General features: G+C 40.7%; 1 protein-coding gene across 14 annotated transcripts in view; it reads left to right on the forward strand.

Annotated features, from left to right (window-relative positions):
- The window catches only part of CALD1 (caldesmon 1), a 199254-nt gene that overhangs the window by 155359 nt on the left and 28461 nt on the right, over positions 1-15434 (forward strand). For 11 of the 14 annotated variants that reach the window (XR_004756116.1, XM_035346639.1, XM_035346620.1 and 8 more), the window contains 2 exons: positions 12766-12912; positions 14643-15434. The exon at positions 14643-15434 is cut by the window's right edge and continues 205 nt beyond it. Coding sequence is in view for 13 of the 14 variants with exons in the window: in XM_035346639.1 (XP_035202530.1) it covers positions 12766-12912; positions 14643-15434 (939 nt within the window). In the remaining variant the exon portion in view is untranslated. The remainder of the gene's footprint in view (positions 1-12765; positions 12913-14642) is intronic. The other 3 variants (XM_035346705.1, XM_035346719.1, XM_035346712.1) reach the window with 2 other exon arrangements.

The following is a 15434-nucleotide window of genomic DNA, read 5'->3' on the forward strand; positions in this document are numbered from 1 at the left end:
GCTCCTGGAACTTCTACAGGATTTGGACCGTGCCTGAAGTAGTGCAGCCAAAGCAAGAATCTTATCTGCTGCATAGTTTAGGCTGAAACAAGTACATTCATATATGTCCCTGTTTTTCCATTCCATAAACTATCATTGCAGTAATAATAATACCTGGCATGCGGAAGCCAGAAGGGGTTGTGAGGTTTAATTAACATTTGTAAAGCACATTGAGATCTTTTGGTGGAAAGAACTTAGTGAGTGCCAAGTGTTAATAATGACAGTGAGGGGAAAATAGCCATCAGTCTGTGTTCACTCCCAGAATGTAATGGTTTATCCCAGAAGCCTTGGCTTAAACATTTTTGTTTGTGTTTAATTATGATTTTTTTCAATTACTCTTTCCTCAGAAATGTCAGTTCAGTCTTTAAGAAGCCCATGCTTCTTGGTGATGAAATCTTAGCTTCTCTTGTCCCCTCACCTTTGGAATTGGTCTCTTTTCACCTCCACTCACAGTCTGTTCCATCTCTCTCTCTTTCCATGGCAGCCCTTTGCCATCCTCTCGCCTGGCTGCCCACCTTCTCTTAATTTCCTTCTCCTCTTCAGAGACATGTCTCATCTCCACTTTGCTCCTTCACCTTTGCTGTCCTGGACTTCCCTGCCATTTCTTTTAGTAACATAATGAAATGCAGACAAAAGAAAAGGAATGTTGCATGACAACTGAACAATGTTTTTTGGGCCAGTGCTTTGATTGTGGGGTGCTGTGGCAAGGAAAATCATAACACAAAATCATGCCCTGCTCTCTGGTGATGGCACAATCCTTGCTATCTGGGAGCAACCCAGTGCCCATGGGCCCAGGCCAGGCTAGTGCCGCTCAGCATCTTCTGCACCCAGGTGCCAGTGGTGGAGGAGCATGAAGGTCGTTGTCTCTTGGACAGACTGGGACAAGGACTGAAAGCCAGGGTTTGTGTGACGAACATGAAGCAATGAAGGGACTGCACAAGATGGCTGGTTGGCAGTGGAAGAGATGCCAGAGACCTAACAGCAGGACCTGATCGATAACATGCTCTGAATGTGTAGCTGGCAGTGCCACTCAGCTCCCCCTGCTCATGCAGAACTCCTCTGCTTGGGGCTGTTTCAGCATAAAGCATTTTGCAATAGCTGTTACAGACCAGCTCCACATGTGGAACTGCTGTTCCAGAATAATAATAAAAAAATGCATATCATAATAGTTGTGATTTGGAAACATGCTATATATCATGGAAAAAGCCCCTTATATTGGCCCAGTATCTCTGTGGTGTAGTTTCTGTGGGTTAGGTGGATTCTTGTCCCAGTGGAAGCCTACATACCATGGGCATTTTCAGGACAAACAAATTATTTTCTTTAGTTTCCTAGTTTTTATCTGCATGTTTCCTGTGAATAACTCATGCTGTAGCTAATTTGTTAGTGAATATTTGAAATGGAAGATGTTATTGTTGGACTCTAGAGTTCCATGAATTTTATTTATTTTTTTACCTTTTTTGAAGCACCATGGTGACCTGATTCATATTTCTAGGGTGATTGATCAGCCCTCATGAATTCAGAGTCAGCTTTCTGCAGGCTTTCTCCAATATTTTATGTGAGTGAGTTGTTTGCTGGTTTCTTATGAGTAAATTCTCCTGGAAGAAGGATCGCAGTGGAGCAATGTAAGGGGAAACAGGCAGATCTAAGGGAAAGCTAATTAAAAAGATAAAACCAGAATATTTCATAGTGTTTATGAGGGTATAGTTGCAATGGCTGCATGTCAAATTTCCAGCTGTTTAAATTGCAGAGTGCTATTATACGATGTCTGCAAATCATTGTGACGTTAGTGTGCTGTTCAAAGTGCCGTACGTGACCTTGCATATCTGTACAGGCCTGTTTTATGGAAGGGTTTTTTACCTTTCATGAAGGTGAAAGACACATCAGGATTAGCTTTCAGAGAGATGCATAGAATGTATCTGCCCCTAATCCTGTTAGCAAATGACAGGATCTGCACTCATAATTCCTCTGCTGTCTCACTGAAAATGTCTCCTAATCACCTTGGTTGTTGACAGTAGGTTTCTTAAACACCTGAGAAAGAGACAGATGCTTGTCCATGTTAAAAGTGAACAGTCATGAATTTCCCTTGAAACCAAATCCGCACCTGCACAGCATCCATGGGTCGTGTGTATGGGGAATTGGTACTAGAAAACTTTGAGACATCTGAGTTTCATTATTTTTTTTTCCCATTCACCATATGTTGTAGCAATGAATGTATTTGTAATGCTGTATCCCCCCTGAAGTGGTTTATTTCAGTTAGCACAAGGCTTTGCAGCCCGTTCTGTTTTGGTACATGTTCTTTTCTTGCATTTCGACTACCTTCCTGTTTGCAGCATTTATTTCAATATGTAGTCTGCTGTGGTATATTAAGGCTGTGTCCTCTTCTTGCATGTTTTGTGTCAGGAAGAGTGGATGAACAAAAAGATTATTCTGTGATTATCTAAATGATTATCTGGTAAAATTATTTTTCCAGGCTCCCTATGTGCAAATATATGCCTTGCACATTGTTTGTAGAGCACTGAGTTTGCTGCACTTCTGAAAGTTACAGCAGATAGATCTTTGGGGACCTGTCTGGCTCTGAGCAATAGTAATTTAGTTACAATCTTGAATCCCCTTGGAAATATAGAGGAGTTTTGATCCTTTGCAGAGCCCATGCTAATGCTAACACCCCTACTTTTGATGGATGTTGATGATTTTGAGCAATAAAAATACCAGTGTCTGACCATTTGTAGTCATTTCAGATTACTCAGCACTTAAAGCAAGGCCAATGGAGTAACCAAGTGATGGGAAGACCAGGTGCCTCACTATCCTACAGTGTCCATTCTGCCAATCATGGTGAAATTTGGCTTTCCAGGACCTGGAACAGCAGAGGCTGGAGAGCTGTATGAATAGCGCCATGCTGGATGTTCATGTCAGAGCTGCTCACCTAGTCAGTCCTAGTGCCTGGCCATCTCAGAAAATCAGATGTGTTTCTACTCAACTTTTGTGTCTTGTTTTGGCAGGGTGAAGGGTGAATGCTGGCAGTTGATTGTGAGTAGGCTGTGCATCATGGTGGAGGGTTAGTGTGTGCACCACTGAGTTTGGATGGGATGTTTATGAATCCCATGGTTCTCTATGTTGACTTTTTCAGTTTTTGTCCTTGTATGATGTTCAACCTGGAGCTAATACAGGTTAAAACTAAAGAAGCTTCCTGTGTATGAGACCTATCTCTGTGGTCCTGTACTTCTCTTCAAAATGCAGTGCTCTTAAAATGTAGCTACCCTATTAGTCTTTGTGGAGGGAATGAAATGCAAGCGTTGATTTAAGAGGCTCTCAATTTCCTAGTGTGCTGCACTAAACAAGCCTTCAAAGTAGGAAACCAGGGTGAAAAGTAGAGGAACAGATGAAACGGAAAGGGAAGGTTTTCCAGGTCAGCAATATATATATAACTTACAATCTATCAGTTTCTGCTTTCCTGAAATCATAGCTTCTTTCCTGTTTGCTAATTTGGGAGAATGCATCATACTGGTTTGGAATTCAAAAGTAACACCAGAAGTTTTTTTTTTTTAAAAAACAAACAAACAAACAAACAAAAAAACCATTATCTGCTGCAGTGACAGGGATAATTTGACAGGGATCTCCTGGAAAGAGTGCAGCGGAGGGCCACAAAGATGATACGGGGCCTGGAGCATCTTTCCTATGAGGACAGGCTGAGAGACCAGAGTCTGTTCAGCCTGGAGAAGAGGAGACTGAGGGGGGATCTTATCAATGTCTATAAATATCTGGGGGGTGGGAGACAGATGGATGTAGCTAACCTCTTCTCAGTGGCTTGTGGGGATAGGACAAGGGGCAACGGCCGCAAAATGGAAGACAGGAAGTTCTGCACCAATATGCGAAAGAACTTCTTCACGGTGAAGGTGATGGAGCACTGGAACAGGCTGCCTAGGGAGGTTGTGGAGTCTCCTTCTCTGGAGATATTCAAGGCCCGTCTGGATGCCTAGCTGGGCAGCCTGCTCTGAGGAACCTCCTTTGGCAGGGGGGTTGGACCCAATGATCTTTCGAGGTCCCTTCCAACCCCTACAGTTCTGTGATTCTGTGATAAACGATAAGCTAGGCACTGTCCAGAGAACAATGAAAGTGAGTTCTCCTTCCAGCCTTCCTCCTTGCCTCTGTCTCTATATATGAAACCTTGTGAAAATATCCCCTTGTTACTGTTGCTACTGGAGCTACACTAGGGTGGAGACAGCCAGTACTCTGAGCACCATCCTCTGTGAACTGGATTTTAACTCACCTAGCTAAGGTGGTGCTTACAGACAGGGCTTTCTGGAAGGTGTGCTTCATTCCATTGCTACCCTCAGAATTCAGCCATTAGGAAGAAACACTAGAATCCTGTAAAAAGCCTGACACAAGAAATGCTGTAGTTGCTATTGCAGCCAAATCCCAAGTCAAAGAAACCCAATGGCTCAATTCAACTAGAAGATACTTACATCAATCTAACAAATAAGCTGAATCTACTGCATTTTAACCCCTCTTTATTCTCTAGCTTACCACATCATAGTATATCCATTGGGTGCAGAATTCCTCCCTGTGCTGTATTTATTTTCCTTGCCTTCTTTTGGAGATCTCTGATAGATAATACAGATGATACCATGAATTTTGAATGGATTCAAATGATTCTTGGAGGAAACACAGAACTTTGTAATTTGAGCATGACACATTGGAGACATCAGTTTGTCTAAAGGTGACATAAGAAAATGTTGATTTCATTCCTCAAACCTCTTACATATTTTCTGGAAAGACCATAATTCTCAATATGTAGGTGATCTTTTTAAAGTTACAAATCTTGATTTCTTTCTTTGCTTTTAATTCCTTCTGTCTTGAGTAAACCTCTCAATCACATCAGTTAGGGTTTTGTATGCAATGAAATATAAAAGAGGAGGAGTTGGATCTGAACTGTGTATACATTCAGTAAGCTAGCAATTTGAGGTATAAAAGTGCCTTGAAAGCCTTATTGAGTACAGGGGCCCAAAACCACAAGAAAGAAAATTTATGATTTGGCTTTGTAGCAATTGTGGATTGTATATTCTGGGGTGAGTCCTGTAAGTCCTTACTTATGCCTCAGCTAGGCAAAATGCCCATTATCCTCAACAGTCAGATGCCTGACATATTACTGGGTAAGGATGTGGCATAAATGATTTTGAATTTTATATGCAATAAAGCACTAGAAACTGGAGGTGGTAGCAGCAAGCAGAAAGCAATTTGCTATAGAGTCAACAAATACCACACCATCCACAGTGGTATGAACAGCAACTGTGTTTTTTTTCTTTTTTTTTCCTTTTTTTTTTTTTTTTTTTTTTTTTATCTGAAAAAGTAAACTTTTGTACACTTATTTGTGTGTTTGTCATCTACCAGGAGACAGGTTTCTGGGTGAGTTCCACTAAACTTTAAGAAAAGCAGTAAAAAAGCAGTAGTTATCAGCTAGAAGGAGCTTGGCCAATTACCATTTTCTACTCATCTGCTTATCTATCTATCTATCTATTTATTTATTTATATTTCTCTTCATGTGAAAATTCTGAATTAAAACAGAGTAAATACTGCCTACTGACCAGTCAATGTCAAATCTATCGTGGATGAGGTATAACTGCAAAGTATTACAGACTTCACATATTGAGAGAATTACATGCTGTCCCCTGGGACATTTCCAGCAAGCGCTTTTATCTAAATATAATGTATGTTGGAGGCAAATTTGACATTGTTTCAGTAGCTGAAGGTTTTTACCCTTCATGTTAGCAGCCCTGCATGCAATTTATGCTGAGGTACTCACAGGCGATTTACCAGAGTTATTTGGATGTGGTTGGAGAATCTGCTTGCATTTCATGTTATGAAACAGATCATCAGTTTTCAGCCATGAAGAAAAAAAAATAGGCGCGTGCATGAGTCATTCTGCCTTTGTGCAGAACCATGCAGTGATATTACAGACTGGCTCAAAGCTACAAGGCCCAGGTTTTAGGGATTGAATCTGAAACCAAAGCAGCAGTTTTATCGCAAACAGAAGGCTGCAAGAAATGAGACAGGCCATTGAAAATCCTGGACTGCTAGCAAACCAGAATGCACATTTTCATCAGAATCCAGTATTCTGTGAAGCCAGGATCTGTGCTAAAGGCTTCAATGCCATCTTCAGGAATGAAATAAGTTCCCTGGCTACTTTTGTCATGGAATTACTTGGTAATTTCCTAGCTACTTTTTGTCATGGAATTACTTGGTAAAAAACAAGTATTTTTCTCATCAATATGAAATCATTTTCACTGGTTGTTATTGGCTTGCATATCACTTTTTATACTTTTTCTTCCATGGGGGTTGCTTTCTAGTTAGTTTTTTTAAGAATCAGACTGTTAAAGGGAGCAGTGCACCTACTCTTTCCTTACCTGTGAACAAAACTAAGTGTCAAATACATCAAGATGAAAGAAACTTTAAAGAAGAGTATATGGAAATTGGACCTCTCAGAAGACCATTTCTTTCCCATATTTAGCTCTTTTGCCATGCAAAAAAAATAACAGTCTCACAGTTAGCTCCTTAACCAACATAAATGATCTGAAGATTTTGCACAGATTAAGAAAAATTGTATTTGTAGAAGTTCAAATAGAACACATTGTTCTATGTTTTAGGTATTTTAGATCAAGTTTTAAAGTAAGGTCAAGTTTTAAAGTAAGAGAAGGGAAGCTTCTAAAGGTATGATAGGAAATTAAGGATGCCAGATTCAGCAGAAAGAACATCCTTCTCATAACCTACAGAACAGGTGACTACCCAGCATAAAATAGTAATAATAATGATAATCCTTTGGAGCTATGAAAAATAAGAAAGGATTTTAGAAGGCTTTAGTATGAAAATGATATAAATGAGAAGGGACTACATGGAAAGGTGTGCCAATCTGTTTTTCACAAAGAACCATGTGGCTATGTTCTCTGGATAATTTGCCAAGTCAGTAGTATTGGCTGTGTAGTTCTGGAGAATATGTGGGTGAAAAGAGTAAAATTATTTGTGAGACAGAGATGAATTGTGAATTGAATGAGAAGTCACATAATTTCTGTAAATGGAAGACAGTCAGTCCGGCAGGAGCCACAGTATCATCTAGTCTGATTTTCCATATGATAATGGAAATTTACCAAGTTGTGTCTGTAATGAGCCCAAGAATTGGTATTTTACTGTAGTGTAATGTCCAAAAAGGCATTCATTTTAAGATGGATATTCCATCATTTCTTGTATATTTAATCAACCTCACTGTTAAAAACATATGCTTCATTTCCAGTTATAATTTGTCTGGGTTTAATTTCCAACCATTGGTTAATTTTATCCATTTGTCTCTTCTACATTCAATGTGAAAAAATGTTGCATGTCAAATCGAGAAATATGTGAAAAATATGGGTGTTAATAGCAGTGTTCATGCACAGCATTGGACTGAGAACTGTGGTGGCATGTCTGCATGTCTCCATCATAATCCCCTGTTTTCACTCACTACATCTTTTTGAAACATGAGCATTTTGGACTGAAATTCTGCTTGTTCCATCATAAAAATGAATCTTCTTGAGCAGGTCTGAGCAGAATACTGGCAGCTGTCCTTGAATTATGGAGGAATGGTTAGAAGAAGTAGTTTTCTCCACAATTCTCCCCCTCGCCTCCGCCCCCAATGCACCACATTTTTAGATGGGACTTGAATGAAATACAGCTGACATTTGACACGCAAAGCTTGACAGAGATGTAATGCTCTGAAAGCATGTGCATTTGTTGTATTATGGAGGTGAAGATTGATCACATGCTTATTTTCACATATTGAGGTGTGCCTATCATAACACAAATTAAATGAACAATAAAAAAAATAAAAACATGCTGTCATAAATAAAACTTGACCAAATACTGACTGTGACTCAATGAGCACTCTCCAGTCGGTTTTATAATGGAGTCCATCCTTTCCCTCTCACCCCACCTATCCTTTTAGGAATAGAATGAGTAAACAGATAGGCTTTCTAAGAGTGCTGAAGGCAAACAAATGCAGCTTATAGACTGAGTCCGGCAGTGAAATTTGTCATCAAGGACATTTTACTGATGTACTCCCTCTGCCATCAATTAAGAGATATACAAGTACAAAGTTTTCACTTCAACTTTTGTGGTCTTAGGTAATGAAGGGTGAAGTTCTTAGAAATAGGTCAGTTTGGGCTGGACAACAGAGAAAATTGATCTGTATTATATGTACAGCGGAACCCATAAAGGCTTCCAAGTAACAAAGGAATGTAGGAAAGAGCTTGCTGAATACAGTTTCCTCTAACTGAGGAATGTGTTGGCAGCCAGTTCTGTGAATGCAAGGTGTTTCTTGCAGATGGGAGAAAGAGGACAAATTGGCATCTCAGTGAATCATGGGGGAAAGAAGAGACAGACCTGAGCTATTTGAGTTAAAAATCTACACTCAGAGGCTTTTGTTCTGTTTGGAATTTCCTCCCCCCCCCCATATTTCTGACACACCTAAGGTAGAGTCAGAGCTCAGATCCAGAGCTCTTCTTTCTCCCTGCCTCATCTCAAATGGAGTAGTTTGATCCAGCTTAAATTAGTTTTATTATTATTATTATTATTGTTATTTTACACCATTATGAAAAATGAAAAAGATTCATCAGATTTAGCTTATGACACATTGAGGGCAGGGTAGTGTTATAATGTGTTAAGTTTTTCTTCTGTCAGTATACACATTGCTTAGAACAGGGACCAGATCTTCCCCTACCTTTATAAAATGCCTGTTATAGCAAGCTTTTGGGCTTGATCAGGAAATTTCAATGCTGTCATAATTCAGACAATAACAGTAATGTAGTACTACTGGCAAGAAATTCTAAAACCAAAGTACCTCAGTAACTGTTTGAGCTGAACTGTGGTTTCCAGTGGAAACCAGTTGAATATGGATTGTACGAAATGGTTTAAGCCCCATAATCATCCTAGCTATTACCAAGTTTCTCCCTAGGTTATAACTTTATCTAAATTCAGTGCTTGACATAAAATTCAAAGTGTCCGAATCTCTCTGAGCAACATCTGAGACAGATAGCCTCATTGCATACTCTTCTAATCCAGCAGAATTACTTGCTGCTGTAGGGTCCCCACATTCAGTTTGAGGGTAATGTTTTGGACTTACTGAAATACTCAGGACATTTGCTGTTGACTTCAACATATTTGCAATTTTCTTGCCACCTCAACAGGGCAGAATGTCTGTAGTTATCCTTACCTAACATGGCAGGAAATGTTGTTGCACATAGATGAGTTGCTCAGTCTCCTGTACTTGAGTTGTGCTGCATGTGAAGTACAATAGACTCGGCATTACTGCTTTACCAGAATGGCTTATCAGTAATGCCTGCAGGTTACACTGCCTCTTCTCATGTCAGAAACATAGAGGGGTAACAGGAGATGCAGCCAACAGTGCTATTTTTTTCTTTTCTATTTAATTGTCATTTAAATCAAGTTATCTTTGGTAACAAGGTGTAGTCATCTTCGTCTGAATATTTAATAAGAGGTGTCACATATCAGAAGGCTTGGCATACCTCTTTGAGATCATGCTGTGTTCTCATTGCCTGAGATAGCTGGAACAGCTCACTGTAGAGAGAAGCTTGTCTGCAAAGGCTTTGAACAGTTATGCAGAAGGTGACAAATGGAAGCAAGGTTAGTTTAATTTAGTTGTGGAGTGTGCATGCATGCTGGGCAGCAAGGCTATTCTCCAAAGGTGGAGGAGAAACACTACAAGCCAGCATGGGTTTCCATTTGTCTGATGCATAGCGCTTAAGTCTCATCTTTGTACTTTCTTACTTGTTTATTCTTGCTCTAAAGAATGCCAAAAGGTGTAGACAGGTGGAAGAAGAACTCCCAGATTGATTTTGCATGTGATGTGAAGTTAGTGAGAGCTGTAACAGTTAGGAGAGGGAGCCTCAGGATTATTTTGATCTAGAATGTATGGTGGAGGATACATGAATTTACATGCCTGCCTTTGTCTTGTTTTACTTCCGGCATGAAATTAGCTTGACACCCTAAGCAGCAGAGGAAGAGAAGGCTGCTTAGATAATTAAGGAAAAGAGAGTGATGTGCCGGCCAAGTTAGGATGAATGACCTCAGTGCATGAGGATTGAGAGAACAGTGAGAAGAACATCATCAGAAGAGTGCGTTTTTCATGTGCAGAAATGGTAGTTGTCTAACTTGCACCATCTTTCCTGTGACTGACTTTTTCATGCAAAGTCAGTGGCAGTTAAGGTGACTATGCCGAATCTTTTCATAAAGTCTCATGTTATCAGTTTGCTCACAGCATGCTCAGTAGCCTGTTAATTAACATACCCAACCTCAGCCTGCAGTTTTGGCTTCTTTTACTGTCAGTCTGTGGTGGCTCCTCAGGTCCACTCTAGCAAAGCTTGCATTTCTGAGGCAAGCAAAACAGCCCACAGATGTACAATGTGGGAAGTGGTTTTAACATAATTTTAGAGAAAGTATGATACAGATCTATAAACAGTTGCTACTAGTTGTTGATACCACTGTTCCCAGGTTATTGAAGATTCTTCATGCATTGATGCTGGTGAACAGAACTGAATGCTTAAGGTCATCCTCATGGGTGGAGTTTATATCTGGCGTACTTGCTTGCTGTAGGGAAATACTGCGATATGCCATGTGGCAGTGCATGTACTTAAAAGGATATTGAGAGGGATTGCCAGCTTTCTTAACAGATAATCTATGCGATGTGTCCAAAGACAGGAAATACATATCTGCTTTCATTTGACTTATTTAATGGGTACCATTTGGTGGGAGTTTTTTGCTTAGAGTGTCTTTTGTTTCCTTTTTTAGTTTTCTGAGGAACTGGTGGTTTCAAAAAGGCATTTTACAGAGGCCTTTAAAAGTGGCTGTTCTCCTTGCTGTCTAGGAGGGTTCTGCGTGGGAGCAGAGAGTAGGATAAACTACTTGGTCCTGTTGTGGTCTTACTGCAAAGACAGTGCCTGAGCTATATACACTGGGAATTGACTCAGCCATGGCCATCATCCAGCTGCCACAGGTTAGGAGCAAAGGTCCTATGCCCTTATATTTGCAGTTCAGAGCTAAAAAGATAATAGGCTTCTGGCAGCCAGAATGTGTTGCTAACGAATGGTCCTTCTGTGGTCACTTTACCAATACAGTTTTATTCCAGAGTCTTTTTTCCTCTGAAAATTAAAGACCTCATTGGTTTATTATTATATTGTAAGTGCTTTCTGTTCTAGACCTTAATGAAATGTTGACCCCCCTTTAAATTGCTTGACAGAAAGCATTTTTCCTTGCCTTCACAGCTTCATCTCTTTTAATTCTTCTCCTCCCTTTCTTCCCATTCCCACTACTGTGTTCCTTCATAGCTGCTCATGGTTTTCACCTTCTTTAAGAGGAGCTCTTTTGTACAAAGAGAGAAGTTACAAGCTCTTGAAGTGCAGCATGAGAATAACAAATGAAATCCTTTAGTGTGCTAAGGCCAAGAAAAGTTGCACAGGATGAAGATGCTATTCAAGGTCTGGCAAGTGGCTTGGCCACGTTGGGGTTTTAACTTCCATTTTTAATGTTGACAGCAAAAATAGGTTAATTGAATCTCTGCTGAATTTATACTTCTCTCAGCAAAGGAAAAGTGGTACCAGAACAAGGCAATTGGAGAGGCTCGGACCTAAAGAATCTGATTCATGACTAAATCAAAATGTTTTCATTTGCTTTTAATGCTAAAGTATTCTTTGAATCACAGGCTTTAGCTGTGCTTGTTTTGACTGTGCAGAAATATTTTTTTTCTGTATCCGTATTGCTGTACAGCTAGCTTAAATGGATGACTACAAAAGAAAGGGCGATTTCTTAACTATCACTTATCTCAGACCACTTCTGGCATCAAAGTGCATGAATGCTCTGATTGGGTTTGGCACATTAGCTTCCTATGTCACTTTCCTTATACAAAAACATAATAGGAATGCAGGTTTTGCTTTATCTCACACAGTAATAATGCACCTCAGCAATGATTTGAATGGGCTGCAGGATTATTAGGATTGTAATGTCTTGCTTTCTTTTTCAAGTAGGATGAAACTAATTGTAATCATCTGTTGGGTTAGATGAACACAATGGGTTCTCAGCTGTAGGCTTTCATCACAGTGGAGATCTTGCATGATTTGGCCTGGCAGGGCTCTGGGCTCACAAAAGTTTTGTAGGTGTCAGATGTTTGGCACTCAGAACCAAGCACTGAGAGCCATCGTCATACTTGCATTTCCCTGCTTTCCAGTCTTTAGGATCTAGAATGCTGTCAACATTTAAAGCGAGTTATATTTAGAGGGGGCTAATGAAAAGCTGCTTAGCTAAGTCCAATTTCAGTTATGTGGGCTTGAGCAATAGTCTGGTCAAGCGCTGTTTTGTGCATTCTGGCAGGATCATGATGTAGTCCAGCAGGATGTCTGCTTAGCTACTGAGCTGGGGTTTTATGGTCTTGGTATTTTCTAGGAGCAAACTGACAGTGTGGTGTGGCTGCTGCCTTTGCTACTACCATTTTGTCATTTTCATTTTTGGAAAAGAAAACAGGACCAAATTTTGAAATGATGCATCTCAACAGCTTATTTTCTAAACACCACATGGAGCAGCCACTGCAGTGATAATTACTGTGTTGTGGTCAGCTGCTTTTTCTCATTTTCAGTTATACTGTCCTCCATGCGACAGCCTCTTCATTTCTCTCTCCTTAATGCTTTGTGGCAGGCTGTCCTACCAGAGAAATGATGATGATGATGAAGAAGCTGCTAGAGAACGTCGCCGACGGGCTCGACAGGAGAGGCTGCGACAAAAGGAAGAAGGAGATCTATCAGGGGATGTAACAGAGAAATCGGAAGTTAATGCTCAGAACAGGTAAATGCTTGATGTTTACTAATGAGTCAGCTGTACTTTTTGTTTGGAAGAGAGATGTATTTTGAAAGGGTCAGCCATGCTGACCTCAGTTGCTGACTTCATGCTGACTTCAATTTTAAGCACCAGGTTTGGCCATCTTTGCTCTGAGGAGGACCTAATGCTGTGAGTAGTGCCACTGGCTGTGTCAACACAGTGGGGTGGGAGCATCACTGAGGCTAGTTTTGAGGCCATACTCATCACCCATTCCCAGGGCATCGTCAGGCTGGCTATAGAGTAACACAATCACAGTTCAGTGAGGGAACCCCCCCCCCCCTCCCTCCAGTGCACCCTGCTGCCACACAAACCTCCTCATAGTACATCCTTTGTCTTAACACTAGATGGACAGACAAAGAAAGTGTGTGGTCCTGCTTATAAGGGCCATGCTCTCACTGGCAAAAAGGCATATAAGGCACCCAGGCCTTAAGCTGTGGCAGAAATATGCCTGTGAGATTGTATGTGTAAACACTAAACACCAGCCCTCATCTGACACTGTCAGGGTCATGCAGCTGTAAACAACAGAAAAGCTGGTGGGGTGAGGCACCACTTCTCACAAGCTGAGAGGGCAGTGCTGGCCTTCCACTGTGTCCATTTTCAGATATTCATGTCCATTTTTATATATTCAAATATTCATATTTAATGTTTTCAAATATTCCATTTTCTGTTCAGTTTCACATAATCACAAATAATATATCCAGATTTCCAGTAGCCATAACACAGTTGATAGAAGAGACCAGAAATATCTATGATAGCAAACCAACCGATACTGAGCTCAAGTAGCATTCCATTAAATACAAGGAGAATTGATATAGATAAGTAAATGGCAACATTTCTGACTGCAGGTTAGCTCTTTGTAGTATAAAGCAAACAAACAAAAATACAGTGAGAAAGACGGAGCAAAACTGCATGTAGGAAAATTAAACATCTGAATTTTGAAGGAGTCAAAAAACCTCCAGAGACTGAGTGAGATCCAGTCCTGATACCTATAGGTGTTGAACAGTATGTCTTAAATTAGGAGTTATGCTCACTCTTTTTTCTATCAGATTCATGTCTCTGTATAGACAATCACAACCACACTGCACCCTATATTGCCAGCTTGTCCCATTACGGACTGTATTTGCGGATTTTGTTGCCAAACAGGGGTAGCCACTTTCTTGTTGCCAGAGAAGGTCACTGAAGTCAGAAGGTATCTTGCTTGTGTAGCATCTTCAAAACATTTGTCTGGGCATAAGACAAGGATTTCTCATGTATTTCCTTGGCCAAGCTGAAGAGGGCCTTAAAGCTAGCTGAGGTCTTTCAGGTATTCTGCTGCAGGGTGTAGAGTGGGAGGATTACTTTTTCAGAGCTGTTTGTATTTCAGCTGTTCCAAGCATCAGGGCCTGGTCCAGTGCTTACTGAGGTCAGTAGAACTCCTGGGGACTTCAGTGGCTGTTGGAGCTCGCCTGGAAGGGAACCTTTCCAGGCTCCAACATTGTGAAACACCGCATTCCTATACATGTAGAAATGCCAAAATTAATCCCCGGAACCATTTGGCTAAATTTTGGATTATGCAACCTGTTGTGCTTTCAAACCATGGAATGATGTTACAGCAAGCTAATCTATTTATTTATTTATTTATTTATTTATTTATAAGAAACAACTAAGCATACATTGTTAGAAAGCTTTTTTAATGAGAAGTTGTCACTTTTATGTAGTGTGGCAGAAGATGAAACCAAACGTACAACCACAAGGGGAACAGATGACGAAGCTGCGTTGTTGGAGAGACTGGCAAGACGCGAGGAGAGACGCCAAAAACGTCTACAGGAAGCCCTGGAACGTCAAAAGGAATTCGACCCAACGATCACAGATGGGAGCTTGTCAGTGCCCAGCAGGAGAGAAGTAAACAATGTGGAAGAAAATGAGACCACAGGGAAAGAGGAAAAGGTTGAAACACGCCGAGGACGCTATGAGACTGAAGAAACAGAAACGGTTACCAAGTCATACCAAAGGAACAACTGGAGGCAAGATGGGGAAGAAGATGATAAAAAAGAAGAAAAAGACAAGGAAGAGGCACAGGAGGACAAACCAAAGGAGGTACCCATAGAGGAAAATCAGGTAGATGTGGCAAAATCCACAGATAAAGAAGAGGTAGTAGAAACAAAAACTCTAGATGTAAATGCAGAGGAACACAAAGCAGAGAATGATACAAATGCTGTGCAGGAAGGGGAGCAGAGTATAATTGATGCTGTAGATAAAGAGAAGGAAAAGGCTGAGGAAGAAAGGGAGAAACTTGAGGCAGAAGAAAGGGAGAGGTTAAAAGCAGAAGAAGAAAAGAAGGCAGCTGAAGAAAAACAGAAAGCAGAGGAGGAAAAGAGAGCAGCTGAGGAAAGAGAGAGGGCTAAGGCAGAAGAGGAAAGGAGAGCAGCTGAGGAAAGAGAGAGGGCTAAGGCAGAAGAGGAAAGGAAAGCAGCTGAGGAAAGAGAGAGGGCTAAGGCAGAAGAGGAGAG

This window comes from Oxyura jamaicensis, chromosome 1, assembly GCF_011077185.1.
Source record: "Oxyura jamaicensis isolate SHBP4307 breed ruddy duck chromosome 1, BPBGC_Ojam_1.0, whole genome shotgun sequence".
NCBI classification, from domain to species: domain Eukaryota; kingdom Metazoa; phylum Chordata; class Aves; order Anseriformes; family Anatidae; genus Oxyura; species Oxyura jamaicensis.